Genomic DNA, 23,175 nt, shown 5'->3' with positions numbered 1-23,175 from the left:
CAAATGCTTCTCAAATTACTTCTCTTTGTTACACCCTCATTTTGGTGTTGCATATCTACCAGTTTTGAAAGATAAATTTTTCAATATTGAAATAAATGAAATCTTCACTTTCATACCAATTAAGTGCCTGGGTGTGAAACCTTAAATACCATTTTTCTTGGACTACTTAATTTTCTTATGGAAGATTCTTTCTATAGGTGGAAGAGGATCGAAGGAGCAAGTGTGAGTGCTAGGTTTCTGGGAATTAAGTAGGGGAAAGATCTTTAATGTAAATACTTTCTTATCTGCTTTTTTTTTTTTTCTTTCCCCACACCCACTGCTGTGTAGGACTGTTCCTACTTCTTAAACCTGTTAGATATCATCTCTCTAAGGGGTAAGGGTGGGGCCTCTAATACTGTACAATGGTAGGTGAGTAGTCAACAGTGTTTGGGATTCCAGGGATCAAGTTGTGCCTTTTAATGACTCTTGGTCAGTTTTGTTTTCAGCTCCACCCTTGCCTTTACCTTTATGGCTACTTGATGCCTCCAGTTCCTTGCTTTTCCATCATTGCATACAAACTGGCTTGATTCTTTTGTCTTCTTTTTTCATTTTTTTAAACTTTTTTTCTTTTTAGTGTTTATTTTTGAGAGAGAGACAGAGCAGAATTTGGGGGAGCAGAAAGAGGGAGACAGAATCTGAAGCAGGCTCCAGGCTCTTAGCTGTCAGTACAGAGCCCAATGCGAGGCTCAAACTCTCGAACCGTTAGATCATGACCTGAGCTGAAGTCAGATGCTTAACCAACTGAACCACCCAGGCGCCCCTTCTTTTTTCTTGTAGATGTTTAATTTTCGGTTTTTTCAAGCCTGCTATGTCAGTTACCACATTCCACTTTTGAATTTTGTTGAAAGCTTCTCTTTTTCTTTGTGGATTTATGCCTCTTGTTCATGTAAGGTTATTTTGGCAGATAATGGGTGCTTTGGACTGAATATCTGTGTCCTCCCAAATTCATATGTTGAAGCCCTAATTTTCATTGGGATAGTAATCAGAGGTGGGGCCTTTGGAAAATAATTGGGTTTAGATGAGGTCATGAGAGTGAAGTCTATATGATATGGCATCCAAGAGCTCTCCCTTTTCTCCATATGAGGACACATCTGCAAACCAGAAAGAGGGCCCTTGACAAACACCCTACCAGGCTGGCACTGATCTGGACTTATAGCCTCCAAAACTGTGAGAAATTTCTCTTTAAGCTACCCACTTTATGGGGTTTTTTTGTTATAGAAGCCCGAAGAACTAAGAGAAACCAAGACGGGTATAAGTGCCATTTTACCTTTTGGTATATTTTCTGTCCTTAACAATGAATGCTGACATAAAGTATGAGGTCCACCTACATTTTCCTTGATGTTTTCCTTTCTGTTGTTGGCATTTTTCATAGCATGCATTCTCAGTGGGGGCACAGTTTGATTTTTGGGTGAGTGAGATAATCTCACTTGTGTTAATCACAATTGTGTTTGAATGAAGCAACTATCTGATTATATGTTCGGAGGTGTTGTATGTGTGTTGAGATAAGATGTGAGCTCGATTGTTTAGACTTCAATTCTCGTTTTTTTGTGGGGGGGGGACCGCCCCATTAAAAAAATTTTTTTTAATGTTTGTTTATCTTTGAGAGAGAGAGACAGAACGTGGGCAGGGGAGGGGCAGGGAGAGAGACAGAATCTGAAGCAGGCTCCAGGCTCTGTGCTTGTCAGTACAGAATCTGAAACAGGGCTTAAACTTGCAAACCACACGATCATGACCTGAGCTGAAGTTGGTCACTTAACTGGCGAAGCCCCCAGGCACCCCTAGACTTCAATTTATTCTCTTCAGACGTCTGTCCTTTTCTCCGCCCTGCAGACTTAATTTCCCTCACTTTTTTACATTTTGGAGATTCAGGGCTTCTGTGTTCACAGATTCTGTATCACCTGACAATTTGTGTATCCCTCTTTTATGCCACCTGCCTGTCAGATTTTTGATGGTAGAACTGGCTAACTGTGTACATTTTCTATTAACTACCACCTCTGTGTATAGGTCTCTAGATACCTCATCTCATGGTAAGTTTTCAAATTCTTTAATTCCACCTTCTAGATTATCATTTTATTCTACTTCTCTGTAACTCTTATCTATTAAAAGCTTGACATTTTTTTACATTTCTAAACTTTGAAACAGGGAAGAGAGATCATAATTGGTATACTTGGCAGATTTAAGAGTTTGGCAAGTTTTAAATACTGATTTCAGATTTTACTGAGTCACTCATATTCAGAGGAAGCCTAGCAGCGAGTTTCTCTTTTCAGGAATATTTTAATTGTGGCATTGTACTCATTGGAAGATTGTGAGGAAGTTTTGAAGATGTCAAAGAGAGAAGAAAAACATTTGATGGAGAAACTAGTGAATTTTGAACTAATAGATATTTTATTTTCTAAAGCTTTAATGAGGATGTTAAGCCAAATACAAACTGTAAAACTGTTTGAGGAATGGTAGCTGGAAACAGAATTATTATAAAGTGAAAGTTTAGAAACTGCTGGGCTGTTTAGAACAGTGGACCTGATCAGTTAAATTATTTACTTGGTTCTTCAGATAGTGTGTATTCTTCCTTTCCTCCAAGAAACTTTTTTAGGAACTGGATTCCATTCTTAAGACTTGAATATTTGGCATTTCATTAAATTTCAGGTCAGTATTGTATTTATGATTGCTTAGGTTTTGTTTTTATGTTTCTTCATTCTTAATTACTGAAGCAGGACATGCATTGTCTTGTTTTTTCTTTTTCTTTTTTCTAGTATATTCTACCTCCCACCTTGGTCTGAACTGTGATGTCTAACACATTGTGATTCAGAAAATACTTACATCCTTTAGCCAGTCAGAACTGTGATTTGTTGTCTTAATCATAAAAGAGAAACTGTTTCATAATCTAAAGGACATTGTGGAGTTAAAATGCTTTTGCTAAACATGCACATAAGGTGATAAAAGATTGATACTGTTAAAGGGAGGAAAGAATAAACAATAAGCCTTAGAAATACAATATGTAGATTCGGTTTATCAAATAAGTTTATTATTACATTCACTAGAGAGAACTTTTTACCCTCTGAGGATAAAATTGTTCACAGGAGAAGAAATTGATTGACTCTCAGTACTCTGGTAGAAGAGGTGATATATGCAATGGGGGTCCCGTCATATTTGAATTCATTTACTGGACAAATGTCAATGATATAAAATACTCATTTTAAAGAATGTAAAAGACTGAACCAAATAATTGATATTTTCACAAGATGTTTACTTTTTGATATAGGCAATTTCCTCTAATAGAGGTCTGATGAAATATTTATTTTATTTTTGCTTTTCATTTGAAACTCTCCTAGCTGTTACTGTCAAAGACCTGTAAAAAGCTAGAAGTAAATTTGAAATACTTGGGGGAAATTTTAACATTATTTTGTCATAGAATGTGAAAATATTTCATCACATTGAATGAAATACAACTCTTCATGATGAGCCTTTACTTTTGAATGATAGAGGCAGGGAAACAAGTAGTTAAACTCATCCCTAAAACTTGGCCTTTTTTAGTGTGTGTGCTTTTGGTGGTATTCCCACTACTTAAGCTAACAGAAAACAGTTGACGAAGTATTAGCTCTGTTTTTTTTTCTTTTAATATATTTATGTATCAACTCATTTGTAGGAATAATGAATGAAACTTAGTTTTTGGTAACTATGCTCTTGTTGTGTTCTTTATCTGAGACATTTTTTAAAAAGTTACTTGAGTAGAAACAAAAGAATAACGGGAGTCTTGCAACAGCCAGAATGGGTATGTTCATGTTTTTGCTATAGCTTATAACACTTCGAAGAATATAATTAGCTTTGCTTCTCATTTTCTGCTCTTTTCTCCACAGCCTCATGATTTTGATGAATGTCGATTTGATATTAGTGTAAATGATAGCGTTTGGTATCTTCGTGCTCAGGATCCAGACCATAGACAACAATGGATAGATGCCATCGAACAGCACAAGGTAGGATCTCCAGTGTTTATCTATCCATGAAGGATTAAGCAAGAGACTGGTAGTAACTCTTTTAAAAAGCTTGGAAATGTAACATGCGTTATTGAAAAGTTGAACATTTTTTGAGTGGGAAAGATTAAAGCAGTACAGATGTAATTTTTGGAACTAATTTTGTTTCTAATATTTGAGTTGCTCTGAGGCAGTTTGCTACGACAGATATTTTTATTTTTCAGAAGATCTAATTGGCTTTATTAAATAGTTCATGAGTCAGGTAGCACCCCATCTAGCAAGTTGAGAGGTGCTCCAACAAATGTTTTTAATTGTTAATTAAAACAAAATATGCCTTTTTTAAAATAAAACATATTTTGATTTTTGTACCTAGGATTTGCTTCCTAGTAAATGCCTCTTTATGATATGGATAAAAGGATTTTTGAAATAATGTTGGGTATAAAATCCTAATATTTAGAAATTTACATGTTAATTTTTGTAATAATCTGTAGCCATTTGGGTAAATACATAGTGTAAATATTTGTAATAATTTAATTTTTGTAAATAGAAAGCCATCTAATAATAAACCTTTAGAAAGCCTTTCTTATGTAAATGTATAAGCCACATTGTAATTTAAAGCTGTGAATAATTAGTAAGTAGACTAAGTAGGTATTAATAAATCTGCATAATTAGCGAATTTAGTATATTATGATAAAACAAGGAATAGGGAAAGGTATAAATTCACAGTGCCATTCCTGAGTGTGACTTAGGAGAACTTTATGCTTTGCATACTTGTCTGTACTTGTTTATTTGGGTTTCACAGAATTGTAGTTGAAATACCTGTTTTGATCACTTAACAGGTGCAAAACATGCACACATACAGCATACACACACATACATAAACAAGAAGAACCTGTCTGATTTGAGGTATTGCAGGCATTCTTTTTGATATGGATCATGCATTAGCTTTTATTTCTTGATTATTGATTATGAGTTTTTCCTGGCATAAAGAAAATGGCTGTAATCCCCCTTTCTTTACTCCTTGTTTTAGCTTTAGTATTATACTGGTTTAAAATTTTGTGAATGTTGGGGTGCCTGGCTGGCTCAGTCCGAAGAACCCACTGCTCTTGATCTCGAAGTTGTGGGTTCAAGCCCCATGTTAGGTGTAGAGATCATTTAAAAATAAAATCTTAAAATTGTGTGAATATTGGTTATCGTGATATTATTCAGGAAAGAGTCTAAAAATTGAAAAAATGGCTAACAGTTTTCTATTATATAAAAAAGAGATGAGCTAAAATTCCAGAAGCTGAATGCTTCAGATCCAGGCTGACCTCGATTCAGATACTACATCCTCTGCTGTGTATGACATATGTGACTTTTGGCATGATAATTTACCTCCTCTTAGTATGTATAAGTAATACATGAGATAATATATATAAGATTACTTAACCAGAGTGGCTGATATATTTTCTCATTTATGACAGTAGAAAAAGAAAGGACTTTAGAGTAACAACTAAATATACTAAAATATACCTGTTGGTTTTAGATGAAGGATTCTGCATTCAGTCAGAATTGTTAAATGTGTACCTAACGAGAGTAGCCTATTTTGTGTATTTAATCAGGACCAACCCTCTTACTAATGATTAAAGATGTCAGTAAGTAGAATTAATTTCTATATTCTTAACTGAGATGACTTTTAAAAGCTTAATCAGTTGATTTAGATTACAAGTATTTTTTTCTGTTTTAAGCATATTTTATTTTGCTTGTTTTTCTTAGTAAAGCTGAACCCGAATTTTTTGCAGGTTCCAATTTTGTATTTTCTCATTGAGTGAGAAAGAATGTATAAAGCATATATTTCTTCCGTATCATTGCTTTCTTTGCATCATTGAACAATGGATAGGTTTAATCTTTGAGTTTTAGAGCAGTGGAACTTAAGCTGAGATAATAGATTTTTGGTGAATTTTCAGTTTTTAGAAAAAAGATTCAGCAGTAAGATTTCAGATACATTATACAGACTTTTCCTTCCTGATGTCTAAAAATAGTTTATTCATAGACAAGGAGAGATTATTGTTAATTATTATTCTTGTTAATAATTATTTAAGTATAGGGAAGCCTAGGTGGCTTAGTCTATTAAGCGTCATCCTACTCTTGATTACAGCTCAGGTCCTGACCTCAGTCAGGGTCGTGAGATCAAGATCCTGTCAGGCTCCACACTGGGTGTGGTGCCTGCTTAAGATTCTCTCTTTCCCTCTCTCTCTGCCCTTTGTGTGCTCATACTCTTTCTCTCCAAAAAAAAAAAAAAATACTTAATTTTTTAATGTGAAATATGTGATATGTGTCAACTAAGCAACATATCATTGAAAATTTAAATTGAATATGAATTCCAAAAATAAATTGTTTGAGTTATTAAACTAATATTTAGGAGGGAAAAAATTCAAATAGTATCCCCAAACATAATAGCAAAGTTTTTTTGTTTTTTTGTTGTTTTTTTCTATAGATCAGCAACAGGGAGGTGGTGAGGATATATTTCTTAATTCATTCTTCAGTATTACTAAAAAATATTAAATGTTGTAACCTAAACTTAGTAATTTTACTATTTAAGCATGCATTGTTATATTGATACTCAAAATAATATCAAATTGTTAAAGCATGTTGATGATGATAAATTGAGCATCACCCAAGTACTAATGATTGCATCATATATTTCATGTGCTTTATTTTCTCCCTGCTCTCCTGATAGGTGAGGGAAGTGTTGTGTTACAGTAGAGGAGATGGAGGTTTAGAATAAATTTAAGTAACTTGCATGAGACTTTATTACCTTTTAGTTCTTGGATTCTTAGGATTCAATTTTATGTTGATTCTGCTTTCACTCAGTGCCATTGGTAGACTCTCAGTATTTAGGAATCATTCCCATAAGCTCACCTCCTGCAGATTAGATTGTATCATTTGAGTTCTATTGCCATATATATGCAGGACAAATATGAATTCATCTTTCTGCCCTTGGGCTCTCAAAAAGAGTATTATTTTGGTTACTGTTTGAGCAGTGGATTCTTGGGTCTGACAAATATGGGATTGAGTCTTTGCACTACTGCTTATACTACTTAATAGCTGTGTAACCTTGATAAGTTACTTAGTGGAGGAAAGATGACAGTATTCTGTATATGTGCCTTCCCCTTCATATTACCTATCCCACCCCCACCAAAAACAAAACAGAAATGATCAAGCAAGCAAAATAACCCAGTCATGATAAACCTAGAGTATTGTACTTCACAGTTGATGAGTTCCCATCATTCCAGCTCATTCAGTTCAATTTACAGTTAATTCCTCATTTCACCACCTGCCCTTGTGATGACATAGGACACTTGGAAAAGTGGGCCTTTTTCTCTTCTGATGTCATCAGATGGCCTTTCATTGCCTTTTCTTGCTATTGGGCCTTTATTAGGGCTTTCCTGAAAGATTTTAGTACTTTTTAATACCTGGAAAAAGTTGGAGGTTTCAGTTCTTGCCTTCCCAGGTAGCCTTTTACTCATTATAATAACTGTGTATCAATCCATTTCACATGCACACACACACTCACATACACCAAAAGTTCTATCTTACGGGACTTCTTCAGCAATAATAATGTGGTGGTGGTGATAACTAATAGTTTTGAGGATTAGTGTGTGTCAGATATGGTGATAAACATTATACACTTTATCCTCACTTACTCTTATAGTTTTATAAGATTCTTATCCTATTTTTATAGATTAAGAAATTAAGACAAATTAAGTAACTTGTCCAGGGTCAAATTGCTAATCAGTGAAGGAACCAGCATTCAGATCCAGGTCTGTTTGACCTGAGCACCAGTTGTTTGGCCAACAACATCTGCCATCCTATAAGTATGTATTTATATGAAACATATTTTTTTGACTTAAATCATGGGGCTTCTTGAATCACACTAATCCCATAGTTTTTATATGTTCTTCATATCTCTAGTGTTTATTTTAGACCATAAGCTTCCCTAACAACTCAGATACAACTTTCTAGGAATCAGCACAGCATTGGACTTATAAATTTTCTAGTTGAAATAATTTACAGTATTGTAAAACAAATTTAATGGGGGAAATTTGTGATTTTTGAAGTTGTTTTTCCTTCAGTCTTCATGATTGGTCTTAGAATGATTACTGACTGAAATCCAGTAAGTAGGTTCTGTAGTCTCTATGTGCTATTCTACTGTTCTCATTGGTATTCATTCCAAAATAACTTGCTCATTAGAAGAAAAATTTAAGAAAGATGATTCTGCAATTTAAATGTTCTCATTATATTGGAAGTTACATAATTCGGTGTGACATTTGACAGTAGCCCCTGTGGAAGAAGGGTATTCCTGAGGTCATTCTTATACTCAAAGAGTCTATTTTGATGTAAAATACACCAAGGGGCATACATATACCAGATCAGTAATTTTATTTTGAAATAGTGTACTATCTCTATGGTGTGGAATCCATTCATATTCCATATTTCTCCATAAGAATTGAGACTCTATTAAATAAATTATTTTTAAAGACAAGTGGTTTTTTTTGTAGTTTTTTAATCTCTTAGCCATCTCTCATGTTGTCTTGAGGTCAAGTGAGATAGTGTTTATGAAAATTAATTGAAGACTAGAAACTGTATGAATGTAAAGATAAGATGTTTTTATTTGGATTAAACATATTTTTCCGATAAGGATTATCTCTTAATCACAGGGACTCTGTGAGCATTTTCTGCATAATTAGCATCTCAAGGAAATGTGATAAACTGTCAGTTGATGCTGTTATCTAAAAGAATCATAGGATTACTCCTATGATCTTCTACAATTGCAATAAATGTGATTTTAACTGAAGAGTTTCTTACCATAAAAGGAATATACCGCCCCACCCTAGCACCCCACCCCTCAAAAAAAACAAGCAGAAAGCCTCTCCTGGCAATGGCAGATTTAAGAATCATACTGAGAAAGTTATTCTTTTTGGCTTGGATAGAATTTGTTTGTGGTAATCATGACATTTCTTTATTTCCACAAGGGAAAACCTTAGTAGATTTGAAATGTTGGTGATCAGGGGCCACACAGACTTTTCACACATTTTGGAAGTTATCCAAGACATGAGGAGTCATAGGAAGATACACAGTTAGGCAGGAAGAATCCAAATGGTAATTATTATACAGATGTTTATTTTCTGTAGTGAGAATCTGCATGTAGGCTGTTGTTCCATAATTTAGGTTTATTCGTATCCCTTTGTGAAGGCCCACTTATTCATATCTGAGGTTTTGTTGAATACTCTCAGAAGAAAGGTTTATTCTTAGCCAGAGAAGTTTAGGGATTTCTAAGGAAATTAGGTGGAAAACAATTTTAAAAAGAACTCAACACATTTTACTTGAAGTGAGATGGAGTATGAAAAAAGTTTTTTTACCAAAATATGCGCATGGTTGAGCCGCCTAAATGATACTCAAGACTCACTTTAAAAATCTCTTAAAGGGGCACCTGGGTGGCTCAGTCGGTTAAACATCCAACTTCGGCTCAGGTCATGGTCTCACAGTTGGTGGGTTCGAGCGCCAAGTCAGGTTCTGTTCTGACAGCTCAGAGCCTGGGGCCTCTTTCAGATTCTGTGTCTGTCTCTCTCTACCCCTTCCCCACTCATCCTGTCTCTCTCTGTCCCAAAAATAAATAAACTATTAAAAAAAACAAATTAAAAAAAAAAGCTCTTAAAAACTGTGTTGCTATTTGGCACAATTAAATAATTTTTCCCATGCTGTTTCACGGTCAGCTTGATTTTGGTACTTTTCCTCTATCTTTAGAAGCAGTTTCTGCTTATTTGAAATTTTACTTTCTTTTGTCTTAAATTTGACATAAGCTTATTGGGAAACTTTTTTTAAAAAGCTAGATGACAGAATACATCTGTTCTTAGCACTTCTTAAATATCAAGGTCATGTAAAGTCATATTATCTTTGCCATATTTAATGAACTGTAATACTGGAAAAAGTTCTTAACAGATACTAGAGACTCTATACTTGTCTGCTTTGTAAATGATTATCATATAAACTTAGCTTTGCATTTTGAATCTGATCTATGTGGCAAAAGCTTAAGAATGGAAATATAAAGTTTTAACTACTATTTTTAGTTTAGTTTAGGTTTTTTTTATTTAAGTAATCTCTACACCCAATGTGTGGCTCGAACTCATGACCCCAAGATCAAGAGTTGCACACTTTTATAATTGAGCCAGTCAGGCACTGCTGGCGTATTCTTTATATAAGTAATTTCATGAGATTGGTGGATTACTAGTTCTCCATTTACCTATTTTCATCCTACAGTAGTGATGCGGGGAAGAAGATGGAATCAAATTTAGTTTTCTTTTACATTCAAGAGTTTTAATTTTTGAGAGAAGTGCAAATTTAGCAGCTGCTAAAGTGGTCAGAGGTCTGTCATTTTTTCATATTAGCTGTACTGAAACCCAAGTAGTTGGGATCACAACTGAATTACACAGAACTAGCAAATAAAGTTCCTTATGCCTCTGGAATTTTCTCCCATTAAGGTCAAGACTTTGGTCCTTCCTACTAGGGAATTAACTGCTAAATTACTTACAGTAATTTTTTTTATTTTTTAATTTTTTTAAATAGTTTATTTATTTTTGGGACAGAGAGAGACAGGATGAGTGGGGAAGGGGTAGAGAGAGACAGACACAGAATCTGAAAGAAGCCCCAGGCTCTGAGCTGTCAGAACAGAACTTGACTTGGGGCTCGAACCCACCAACTGTGAGACCATGACTTGAGCCGAAGTTGGACGTTTAACCGACTGAGCCATACATGGTAGTAAATTTTTTTTAACACCTAAATGTAGATGCTACTAGCCAGCACTTTGGTGGTTTGAGGTGAAATTGAGGAAAACAAAATACCAACCCTCTTTAATATTCTTAATGTTCTGAATAAAAAATAATTGTCAGGGGCTTTCAAAATAACTTTGTAAGGTTTTGTTACCTAGAAGTTTTGAAAGCTGAATTCACCTGAGCTGACATCTGCAGTTTGTACTTCCATATGATGTCTAAATATTCAGTAAAATGTATCATATAGAAAAGAGGGAATATCATTAGCTTAGAATTTCCAGCCATGCTCTTTTATTTGTGGAAGGCATTTATCTTTTACCAAGATGGTAAAAATGAAATCAGGATTTTACATCAGTGAAAAAAGATATTTAGATAGCTAATCACATTAACTGTGTAGCTGGTTGAGATCTAGCTTGACAACATTTTATGTCAAAAAGACAAGGAGAGCCCTGCAAATAAGTAAGAAAAGTTTACACAGCTCAATTAAAAAAAAAAAGAAAAAGTTGGGGCGCCTAAGTGGCTCAGTCAGTTAAGCATCTGACTCTTGATTTCAGCTCAGGTCATGATCTCAATGTTCCTGGGTTCAAACCCCTCAGTTGGGTTTGATGCAGAGCTTACTTAGGATTCTCTCTGCCCCTTCCCTGCTTGTGTTCTCTCTCTCCCTCTCTTTCTCTCTCTCTCTCTCTCTCTCTCTCTCTCTCTCTCAAAATAAAGAAACTTAAAAAAAAATAACCAAAAGACTGGAACTGCCACTTCATAAAACAGGATATTTAGATGGATAATAAACATATGAAAAGGTACTCTTATGCCATTAGTCATCAGGGAAATGCACATTTAAACAACAGTGAGGTACCACCATCCACCAGGCAGGATGACTTTAAATAGCAACAACAATAATACATTTTTAAAAAAAGTAAAAAGGTCTTAATACCAAGTGTTGGTGAAGATGTAGAGTAACAGGTATAAATTGGTGCAGACACTTGGGAGTACTTCTGTAACATCTGCTAAAGCTGAATATAGTTGTCCAGATTAGATGAATATTGAAAATTTGAAAGGTCCCATAGGTATTGATGTCATAGGTCCATTTATTTTAATTAAGCTTTTTAGGTTACAGGGAATACAGGTCAACTCATGTTAACCTTGAGAAATGAGGATATTGCCATGAACGAAGAAAAAAATAGAATGCCCTACCTGCAAAGAAAATTGGATCTGTATACTTAACTCTGAGTGATTTTATTCACAAAACTCACTCTTCCATCACCTGCTCCCCACCCATAGTTAATGAAGCTTACTTTCATTCTGTTCTTTCCCCTCTTTCATAGTTCCTGTTTATTCATAACTTTTGTTCTCCAGTCATACTCTTAGTTTCTTTTTTCTTGGTTTGTCATTACCTTTTCTTGTTTGGCTTCTTTTCGGCTTCAGCTCCTACTCCTAACTGCCTGAATCTCTTGACACTTCTCAAAGTAAATGTCTTAAGTAAATCTGATTGCCTATTCACACCAGGTTTCTAGGAATTGGCCACTCTTGGCCCATTTGTAATTAGTCTCATGTTTACATGTGCTTAAAGGGTAGGGTGGGATTAGCAGTTATACAAATACAATGTTCTGAAACTGTAATCTATAATTTTGTATGACATTTACCAAATTTGCAAGTTTTTATAATGCTTACTGCATATTTCCTACTAACAGTTTATATAAATATTACTAAATTTTCAGTTTCTTTTCCTATCCTTTATTAGTCTGTAATTTGCTTTAAAATGTTTCTGAAACATTTTAAAAGACATTTTAAAAAGCATTTTAAAAAAGACAGTCTACAGTAACTTCTGTATCATTACTATTGAAAATATTAAAATGAGGCTTTATGCTACAAAAGTCATTTTTTACACTATTTCAATTCTGTATTTGAATTTTTATTTAATCAGGAAGGTTTCTGACACTTACCAAGACTGGATTCTGTTCTTTCTTTCTTTGATGTAGAAAAATAATAGTCGGTGGCATGGCTTATGCATATTGACAGCCGTGAAAACTATTCTCTAATTTTACTTGCTGTATATATTGGACACTATCTGGAAGAAAATATTTCTTAAAAAAATCAAAGAGCACAAAACTTCTCTTTTTCATCAAATAAATCCGTTTAGCTTATAGCCCCCAAAAGATTTTGCTCATGTGGTCTTTATTGTTTGGTAAATATTCTGGATTGGTTTGGAATTGAAGGATGAAATATAGCTTTGGGTTAGAAACAATAAGAACCGGTAGCAAAATAAATGAATATCCTACAGGTTAAAATGCTGTCCTAGCTGAAAACATTTTTGTCATTTAGTCACAGAAAGTCTATGTCCTTACCAGACCAGGTCTAATCATTGATAGGAATGCTTATATCACTGTTCATTTTCTAGTCCCTTTTTCTTTTCAGAAACATCCCTTTGGTCAGAAGAGGGATAAAGGAGTAATTAGGTACTGTAATCATTTAATTCGCGTCTTTAAAAACCATTCATGAGAATGTTTCTGTTGATTAGATTTTATTGCCTCTTTCCCCCTCTAGTTTTTAAAAGTAATATTCATTATAAGGGAAAAAAATACAAAACTACCTTCTATGTTTTTTTTTTTTTTTTTAGTTTTTTTTTTAGTTTTTTTTTTACAAATAGTTTATTGTCAAATTAGTTTCTACATAACACTCAGTGCTCATCCCCAAAGTGCCCTCCTTCATGCCCATTCCCCCCTCCCTCCCACATCCATCAGTCCTCAGTTTTTGTCAGCATTCAAGAGTCTCTCATGGTTTGCCTCTCTCCCTTTCCCCCACCATTTCCGCAATTCTTCTCCCCCTTGGTCCTCCGTCAAGTTCCTCCTAATCCTCCTATACGTGCAAACATATGGTATTTGTCCTTCTCTGCCTGACTTATTTCGCTCAGCAGAACACCCTCAAGGTCCATCCATGTTGCTACACATGGCCAGATTTCATTGTTTCTCGTTGCCATGTAGTATTCCATGGTATAGATAAACCACATCTTCTTGATCCATTCATCTGTTGATGGACACTTAGGCTCTTTCCATGTTTTAGCTATTGTGGAGAGTGCTGCTATGAACATTGGGGTCCATGTGCTCCTATGCCTCAGCATTTCTGTATCCCTTGGGTAAATTCCTAGCAGTGCTATTGCTGGGTCATAAGGGAGTTCTATTGTTAGTTTCCTGAGGAACCTCCACACTGTTTTCCAGAGGGGCTGTACCAGTTTACATTCCCACCAACAGTGCAGGAGGGTGCCCGTTTCTCCACATCCTCGCCAGCATCTCGAGTTCTCTGATTTGCTCATTTTAGCCACTCTGACTGGCGTGAGGTGGTATCTCAGTGTGGTTTTGATTTGTATTTCCCTGATGAGGAGGGATGCTGAGCATCGTTTCATGTGTCTGTTGGCCATCTGGATGTCCTCTTTGGAGAAGTGTCTGTTCATGTCTTCTGCCCATTTCTTCACTGGGTTGTTTGTTTTTCGGGCGTGTAGTTTGGTGAGTTCCTTATAGATTCTGGATATTAACCCTTTATCTGATATGTCATTTGCAACTATCTTTTCCCATTCCGTTGGTTGCCTATTAATTTTCTGGGTTGTTTCCTTGGCTGTGCAGAAGCTTTTAATCTTGATGAGGTCCCAACAGTTTATTTTTGCTCTCGATTCCCTTGCTTTTGGGGATGTGTCAAGTAAGAAGTTGCTGCGGTGGAGGTCAAGGAGTTTGTTTCCTGCTTTCTCCTCTAGGGTGTTGATAGTTTCCTGTCTCACGTTCAGGTCCTTTATCCATTTTGAGTTGATTTTTGTGTATGGTGTGAGAAAATGATCTAGTTTCATTCTTCTGCATGTTGCTGTCCAGTTCTCCCAACACCATCTGTTAAAAAGGCTGTCTTTTTTCCATTGGATATTCTTTCCTGCTTTGTCAAAGATCAGTTGGCTGTATACTTTTGGGTCCACTTCTGAGTTCTCAATTCTGTTCCATTGGTCTATGGGTCTGTTTTTGTGCCAATACCATACTGTCTTGAGGATGACAGCTTTGTAGTAGAGGCTGAAGTCTGGGATGGTGATACCTCCCGTTTTGGTTTTATTTTTCAGTATTACTTTCGCTATTCGGGGTCTTTTGTGGTTCCATACAAATTTTTGGATAAAAACTACCTTCTATGTTTTAACATTTCAATGTATTTCCGTATATATCCCACCCCCCCCCCCACCACCACCAAAGCCTTATGGAGATAAAGTTTCTATCCTGTTTGCCTTTCTAATACAATTTTCTCCTTACAATATAGCTTTGTTAGTGTTTTAATGCACTGTAATTTTAGTATTTATTTGCATATTATTAGGCATCTAGATTTTTTGGGGTTTTGTATTTAGTATTTACTGCCTTCCTAGTTAAAGCATTTTTCTGTAGGTTTGTTGTGTTTTCATAATACTTTCTTAGAATTAGAATTGCTAGGTTTAAGGATATGAGCACTTTTGATATCTGTTGTCAGTGCTTTCAGAAAGGATTGCACTAATGTATGTTCCATGTATATAGTATGCAGGTCTTCATTTCACTGTAACTTTACCAGTATTTATAGTTTCTTGACCCTTTAAAGTGAGATAGATTAAAAATGTGTTCTATGACTGTTTTTATTAATATTTTTGTAGAAATGATACATGATTATTATAAATATTTCAAGCAATATACAATCCTGAAAACTACAAAAAAGAAAATGAATATTTAGAACATGTAGAAATGACCGCTGTTCATTCTTCCAGATATTCTTTGCATGTCCAACCTTATATTATACTTAAATGATAATATGCTGTTTTGTTGCTTTTCCTTCAGTCAGCAATAAGTTACGGGTATATTTTTCATATTTGATATAGATCTCGATTTCTCCCCTAACCACTAAGAAAGGAATGCATACCTTCTTTGGAAAATTTAGGTTTGGGACCATAGTTCCAGAATGATAAAGAACATTCATTTGCTGACCATTGTTTTATGTGCATATATTTCTTCTAGGATCTTTGCAGAGAAGAATTTATGGTTCAGTTTCCTTGGCTAACTCTACTCTTACACTTCAGTAAACCTGCAAATACTTCTTAAACATTGAAAACCTGTTTTTTCTCTTACTGGGACATTTAAGGGAGCTTCAAAAAGTAGCATTGTTTTGCCACTGTCATTTCTTTGCACTTAGATTAAGGAAAAAAATAGAATTATGACTTCTTTATCCTGTGCCTGTGGAACTTCCTTCTGAAAGAACATATGCATTGACCCCTTTTTCTAGGGCAAACTATAAAATAAAATTAAAGAATAGTATTGATAACTTTGTTACATCTGCCAGCATCTTTTTTATTTATTGTATTTATTTTCTCCTACTAAGTATTCCTGGAATAGAGATATAAAGGAATATCCTTCCTGTGTTGGGGATGAAGAGAAAATGTAGTTAACATTTATCAAACACTTATGATATAATATAAATACTACAGAGTATTATTAAAGGTTTTTTCACTGTGAAGCACCTTCTTTATTTCCTTCTCTATTAATTCAAGTTCCACTATAATTAATTCAAGTTCCACTATATCTCCTTACAACAAAGATATGCTAGAGCAAAGGACTCCATTACAGTAATACTGATATAACACATTTTATTTTTATTTTATTTTTAATTATTTTTAATGTTTTTATTTATTTCTAGGAGAGAGAGAGGGAGACAGCGTGAGCAGGGGAGGGTCAGAGAGAGAGGGAGTCACAGACTCTGAAACAGGCTCCAGGCTCTGAGCTGGCAGTCAGCACAGAGCCCAACGTGGGGCCCGAACCCACGAACCGCGAGATCATGACCTAAGCGAAAGTCGAACGCTTAACCGACTAAGCCACCCAGGTGCCCCGATATAACACATTTTAAATAATGTATAGTAAATGATTATGGATACTGGTAATAGTTTAGGGTAATTCTGTTTCTCCGTCTAATAGTGCCTTATAAGCCATGTATGGACTTGATCCTATAAAAATAGGAAGCCAAATAGGATTTAAAATGGAAAGTACAGAATCACATATCTATTTTTAAAGGACCACACTGGTTATATTAGAAAGAATTTTAAGGGGAACAAGACTTGAAAGTAGTTAGAAAGCTGGAGAATATATCCAAATGACTCACTCAGTGAACAGAACTAGGGAATGGCAATAGGAAAATAGAAAAAGGGTTAGATTTGAAAGAAGTAGAAGCAAAGTCTCTGGATCTTGAGGTAGTAAAGCATATAATGAGTAAGATCATGGGCACTTGAACCTGGAATTAAATCCTGGCTCCCTTATTTACCATTTGTGTGACTCTGAAGACAATAAATAAAATCACCTGTAAATGAGTATAGTAATACTACCTATTTCACATAGGCTATTGAAAGAATTAGATAATGTACTTGAAATGTTAGCATTATGCCTGGTACAAGTAAGTATCTTAAATATTAGCTTTTACTATTGTTGTTATAATTTATCCAAGATGGTTATCTGAAATTAATATCTAAAACATTTAATTTTTAGAAAGTTACTCAACTCTCATCAGCCCATCTGTCAAAGAAAAACAAAAAAAGATCTCTCTATCCCTTGGTATTTGTTTTCTAAAATGAGAGTGGAAGAATTATTTAACAGACTTACTTTATACAGCTTTATTTGATAGTTATCTAGTAATTTCTCACCTCCATTTTAATGTCATTGAGAACAAAAGACAGTTGGACCTCCAGACTCCCTTAGGAAGGAGAAATTTTTTAAAGAGAAGTCTGAATTTCAGAGTGTCAGAATTATTTAGAATCATCTTTTGCGTCACTGATTGTGTCAACAGCTTTTGCTACAGAGGAAGTACTTGCTACCATACTAATTTCCCCTTTAGCTATAAGGATGTGTTATGGAATCTAAAGCCCAAAATTATATGTGCAAGAAAGGAAGTTCTGAAGTCAAGAAGAGAGTGGGGGTAGCTATTGTTACCCTCTACTTCTATAGTACCATATTGTATTTGGGCATTGTAATACACAGTGTCTTATTTTCTTCTGCTCCTCTAACATTCTTTTAACACTTAATTGGGATATTTGATAAGGCCCTGGTTAACTCCTCCAGTCTCATTTCAGTACACTTTGCCTGTTTAGATATTTCTGTAAAGGAAAGGTCATCTCATGTTCTAGCAGAAAAAAAAATGCAAAATAAATAACCTAGTTCCATAAATGACCTTCAAATCATCTGTTTGATATGGATTTTAATTTTCTTAAGTTCATTTATTTATTTTTGAGAGAGAGAGCATGAGCAGGGTAGGGACAGAGGGAGAAAGAGGGATAATCACAAGCAGGCTCCACACTACCAGCACAGAGCCTGATGAGGCCAGGGCTTGAACTCACTAACCGTGAAATCATGACCTGAGCCAAAACCAAGAATCAGACGCTTAGCTGACTGAGCCACCCAGGTGCCACTGATACTGGTTTTTATTTTATTTATTTATTTATTTAATTTATTTATTTCTGAGAGACTGAGAGAGACAGCATGAGCAGAGGAAGGTCAGAGAGAGAGGGAGACACAGAATCTGAAGCAGCCTCCAGGCTCTTGAGCTAGCTGTCAGCCCAGAGCCTGATGCAGGGCTCGAACCCATGAACCGTGAGATCATGACCTGAGCTGAAGTCGGACACTCAACCAACTGAGCCACCCAGGCGCCCCTTGTTTTTAAATTATGATACAGGAATGACTAGGATCTGACTATAGGACTAATCTGACCTATCTGACATTTTTCCTATCTTCCAGTATTATTTGAGAAAAATATCTTGAGAGTAAGCAAATAGTATTCTCTGTCGATGGCCACTAGGATTTAGACAGACAGAATATGTTAAAATTCTTGCTAGTATCATTTTCTTAAATATATTTTAAAATTTCTTGGATTCATGAAGTGCTATAATTTCTGGAAATCACTGTGGGTTGAACCTCTCCTCATCTAGTATGTTATATCGATGAATTGTGTTACATCTTTCCATCTGGTTCAACAAAGAGGACTTACAGTTGCCCTTACATTTGGCCTCTACTGCATATGTACTTTTTTAGCCTAAGTTTTGGTGTTTACGTCTGGTACAGAGAATTACAGACTACTCATATCATTTTAAAGATAAGAAAATGAAGCCCAAAAAGGCAGGAAGTGATTGTGTAGTTGTCTAGTGGTTACAGTGATCCTAGAGCCTTGTCTTCTCCTATCCTTATGTTCTTGTTACTCTGGAGGCTACTGCTGTTTTGGGGATGGGGGTGGGGGGGATAAGTATTTGAAAGGCTAAATAGATGAGATTTTAATATTTACGGGCATGAAATTGTCATGCCAAATTTTCTTAACTCAAATACTATGTTTATGTTGACTTAGTCAAGAATAAAACTGTTTCTGTTACAATTTAAATGATATTTTAAATCACAGTCTTTTCAGTTAAATAGTGTCTTGCTTCTCATGTGATTTGCTTTAAAATAATCTTAAAGGTAGATGTGTGGATGTTCACAGAGTAGTAAGCTTGTTTGGTTTTACTGTGGGTTTCAAAATTTTAATTTCTGGAAAATACTCCATTGTTTTTACATTAATATTTAATCTTGTATATTCTCTCCTTCCATGATTAAATGGAAAGGGAGAGTGTAGTTGGAAGTAGGGCAAACTTTGCCACTAATAACTAGATGGTTTTTGACACCATGAGGAAGTTCTTAGTCTGTCTCAGTTTCTTTGCTGTGTTTCTTGCTGGAGAATGTTATTAGGAAAAAGAATGAGCTTTTCAAAAGGTAGGTGCTATTAAAATAAGTCAGCCTTTTTGCTGTGTTTTTTAACCACTGCATTAAAGTCATAACTTTGACCTGTATGATTTAATTTATTGTGCTTTCAATTTTTCTCAACAACTGAAAATACAGAAGGTAAAGTTACACATAAAGGAATCAGTCTAAAGGTTACTATTGTACTTTGACCAGTAGTAACCTTTGTATCAGTTTTCCAAGTGTCTTGCTGCTTAAAAAATGCTACTGATCCCATCTAGTGGCTAAAAGAGTGTGGGGTTTTTTTGTGTGGGGACTTTTTTTTTTCTTTTTTGGTTTTAATAAAAGGAACATTATAATAAAGGTGTGATTTCACTGTGGTATTTGGGATGCAAATTTGGGAAAGAAGGATATTTTTGGAAAGCATTTTGTCAGTACGTTTAAGCAGATATACTGAAAGGTAAACATTCCTATAGTAACTCTATTTGAATTCTTCATTATTGATTTTAGATAGAATTTTGTGTTTTCAAAATATTATATATTGGTGATTAGAAGTTTTAAGTAAGCTCAACTTTGCTTTTCTTGTGGAAAATTAAGTGGCATTAAGAAAAAGCCAGCATGCCTTTGAAGTTTCCCAGTCATACCAATGTGATTTTAAAAGCATGTTACAGTTTTTAAGAACATTTAACAGGATATCAGTTGTGACGTAAACTAATTTTTTTCCCGTTTCCATTCTTGCTTCCTTCACCCCACGTCATCTTCAAATAGCATACTGTATAAATAAATTCAGGATGAGTATTGTTGCCTTTAAAGCAAGTTATCTTGGCAAGACAAAGGAGATGCCAGGAACTCTGTCCCTTTTCAGAATAGTTTTATAACTTTTCTCTTAGAAATACTTTTAGCATTTATGACCAAATGTTTTTAAATTTTTGTTATCTTTGGTGATAAATTAGATGTTTTTAGAGAACTCTAAAACTAAATCAGAGCCATATCACATGAATAAGAAAGGCACTCAAGCTGAATCATCCAGTTTGAAGCCTTTTCTTTTTCTTTTTCTTTTTTCCTTTTCTGTTTATCTGAGAGAGAGAACAGGAGTAGGGGGAGAGGGAGAGTAATCCCAAGCAGACTCCCAGCTGACAGCTCAGAGCGCAGCACGGGGCTTGATCCCATGATCCTGGAATCATGACCTGAGCCAGAATCAAGAGGCGGATGCTCAACCAACTGAGCCACCCAGGCCCCTTGAATCTCTTCCTTTAAAGTGATGAGAGTGTTCTCTAATTTTTATTCTGTGATTCCTAAAGATGATTTGATCCATTTTGTGGCTCTGTCATAAAATTACTCTAAATGTTGTGGTAATACCATTAAGAATGTCTCATGCAGTGTCAGTATCATTGCACAATTACGAGCATTTCCAGAATGACTAGATTTTAAACAGTGAGGATTCATTCGTGTATGTATATATGTATGTTTGTTAAACATTTATTTATGTTTAAAGTTATATTAGTGTAGTTATTGATTGAAATAGAATCACAAATGACCCTCCATTGTTTAAAATGAATAGCCACGCAATTGCTTAGTATATTTTTTTCATTCAAATAATTTTATTTAATTCCTAATGGAATTTATTTAAGTGAAACTTTATTAGAGGTAGAATTGCAATTACACTCAACTCTCAGCCTCCATATTCATTTACTATCCATTACTTAAAATGTACAACACTATCAGTATTGCTACATTAGAGTCTCTGTTCTATAATGTCTTAGTTGAGAGGAAATATTACTTGTTTTGAAACCATGGAACCTGAAAAAATAGACAGAGATAAGAAATATATTTTATGGTGAAGAAACTTTTAGAAAAACTTTGTTGTATTTCTATTTTGTTTCAAGATCTTTCAAAAGTAAGCAGTTTTTCCTTCCTCCAAAACCCACTGATAAAATACGACTAGATGGAGACGGTAGATTTATTTGGATTTAAATTTCAAATTGTTTGGTTTTAAATATTTTGCAAATAAATATCCAAAACCTATTATAATATTATAAATTTTTATTGTAAATCAAAGGATGGTTTTGTATTTAAATAGACAATTCAGATTAATTTCTGTTTAATTAAAGATGAGTAACACATAGTTGTCTGAGATCAGTGACTTACAGAGTACCTTATATTTTTAGTCTTACAGATTCCTCTAATTTTTATTTCCAGCTATATCTGTCTATTTATTTTATTTGTTTATTTATAAAATGTGTATTTTATTTTTGAGAGAGAAAGAACAAGCAGGGAAGGGGCAGACAGACAGGGAAACATAGAATCCAAAGCAGCCTCCAGGCTCTGAGCTGTCAGTGCAGAGCCAAAAGTATGAGGCCCCATGAACTTTGAGATCATGACCTGAGCCGAAGTCACATGCTTAACCAACTGAGCCACCCAGACACCCCTAGTCTTCTATATTTAAGTTGAATGAAAAACTTTACCAAACCAATACAATCAAAGTGTAGAAACATCAACTTTAGAAAGTTAACATTATTATCAAAAGACAAGAGATTAGAGCCATTTTAGGTAAAGAATCTAGCTTGAGATATTATTTCAAAAGTCTTATATGATTGCTATAATTTGAATTCTCTTTTGATAGGGTTCTTTGATACTGAAACAAGCTTACCTTTTTTTTTTTTTTATTAAGGTACAAATTACATTCTTCAAATGTATTTTTTTTTTAAATTTTTGAGAGAGCACGCTGAGCAAGCTCATAGTCTCATGGCTATGTATGTAGATCATGACCTGAGCCAGTATCGAGTTGAGCGCTTAACTGACTAAGCCACCCGGGTGCCTAAAAAATGTATTCATTTTGTCTTCTAAAAGAAAAATACCAATTTTCCTGAGGTACAATTTTATATCAAGTGCATGTTTTACCCTTTCATTAATAGTTTTCCTGGCACAAAAATACTTTGCTTCATCACTAAAACATTGTTTTGCTTTGAGGTGTGGAGTTGTGTAGGGTGATGTATGTAAGTCATGGAGAAGAGCTTTGATCCCATGCAGTTTTAAGTTTATATGTAATTTTTTAGTAAATTCATAGTTAAGAACGTATTACAGTATCTCATGGAGTGTTTTATAAATGACCATTATTGAAGTATGATAATTTCACCTAGTGTGGCAACCAGTATATACTGGAAGTTTGAATTTTAAGAGGTTTTCACATGGATAAGTTTCTAGTCTCTTTGCCTAAGGTACTTTTCTCATTTCCATGAGCTTTTTTTCTCTTTTGGTTTTGGATTCCTCTTCCTCCTTTCTCATTCTTTCTCCCTCCTTTTCCATTTTCTTTCTAGAGTATTAAACTTAGGTTAAATGAAGTGATACTGAACTGGAAAAATGTTTGAACTAGTATTAATATCATTTATATAAAAACGAGGACACATTTTATTTACTAATTGAATCAGTATAAAAACTTAATGTTCTTCTACCTAAAATAATGTTTTTCAGTTAGAATAATGTCTTGTGTAAACCAATAGCTATATTGGAAATATAATGGATTTTCAGAACTAGAGCACAGAGGATGTAATAATGCCAGTAGAAATGATTTCTATAATACATTGTGTCTAATTTTAATGATCCCTAATCTTATTCTTGAAAATCAAGTAACCT

At 34.7% G+C, this 23,175-nt stretch overlaps 1 protein-coding gene across 3 annotated transcripts in view; it reads left to right on the top strand.

Annotated features, from left to right (window-relative positions):
- The window catches only part of CERT1 (ceramide transporter 1), a 107,816-nt gene that overhangs the window by 35,893 nt on the left and 48,748 nt on the right, over nucleotides 1-23,175 (top strand). For all 3 annotated transcript variants that reach the window (XM_039245552.1, XM_039245551.1, XM_039245554.1), the window contains exon 4: nucleotides 3,894-4,010. In XM_039245552.1, coding sequence (XP_039101483.1) covers nucleotides 3,894-4,010 — 117 coding nt within the window. The remainder of the gene's footprint in view (nucleotides 1-3,893; nucleotides 4,011-23,175) is intronic.

This window comes from Hyaena hyaena, unplaced genomic scaffold (assembly GCF_003009895.1).
Source record: "Hyaena hyaena isolate Hyena2069 unplaced genomic scaffold, ASM300989v1 scaffold_260, whole genome shotgun sequence".
NCBI lineage: Eukaryota > Metazoa > Chordata > Mammalia > Carnivora > Hyaenidae > Hyaena > Hyaena hyaena.
This window is presented reverse-complemented; position numbering and strand designations above follow the sequence as displayed.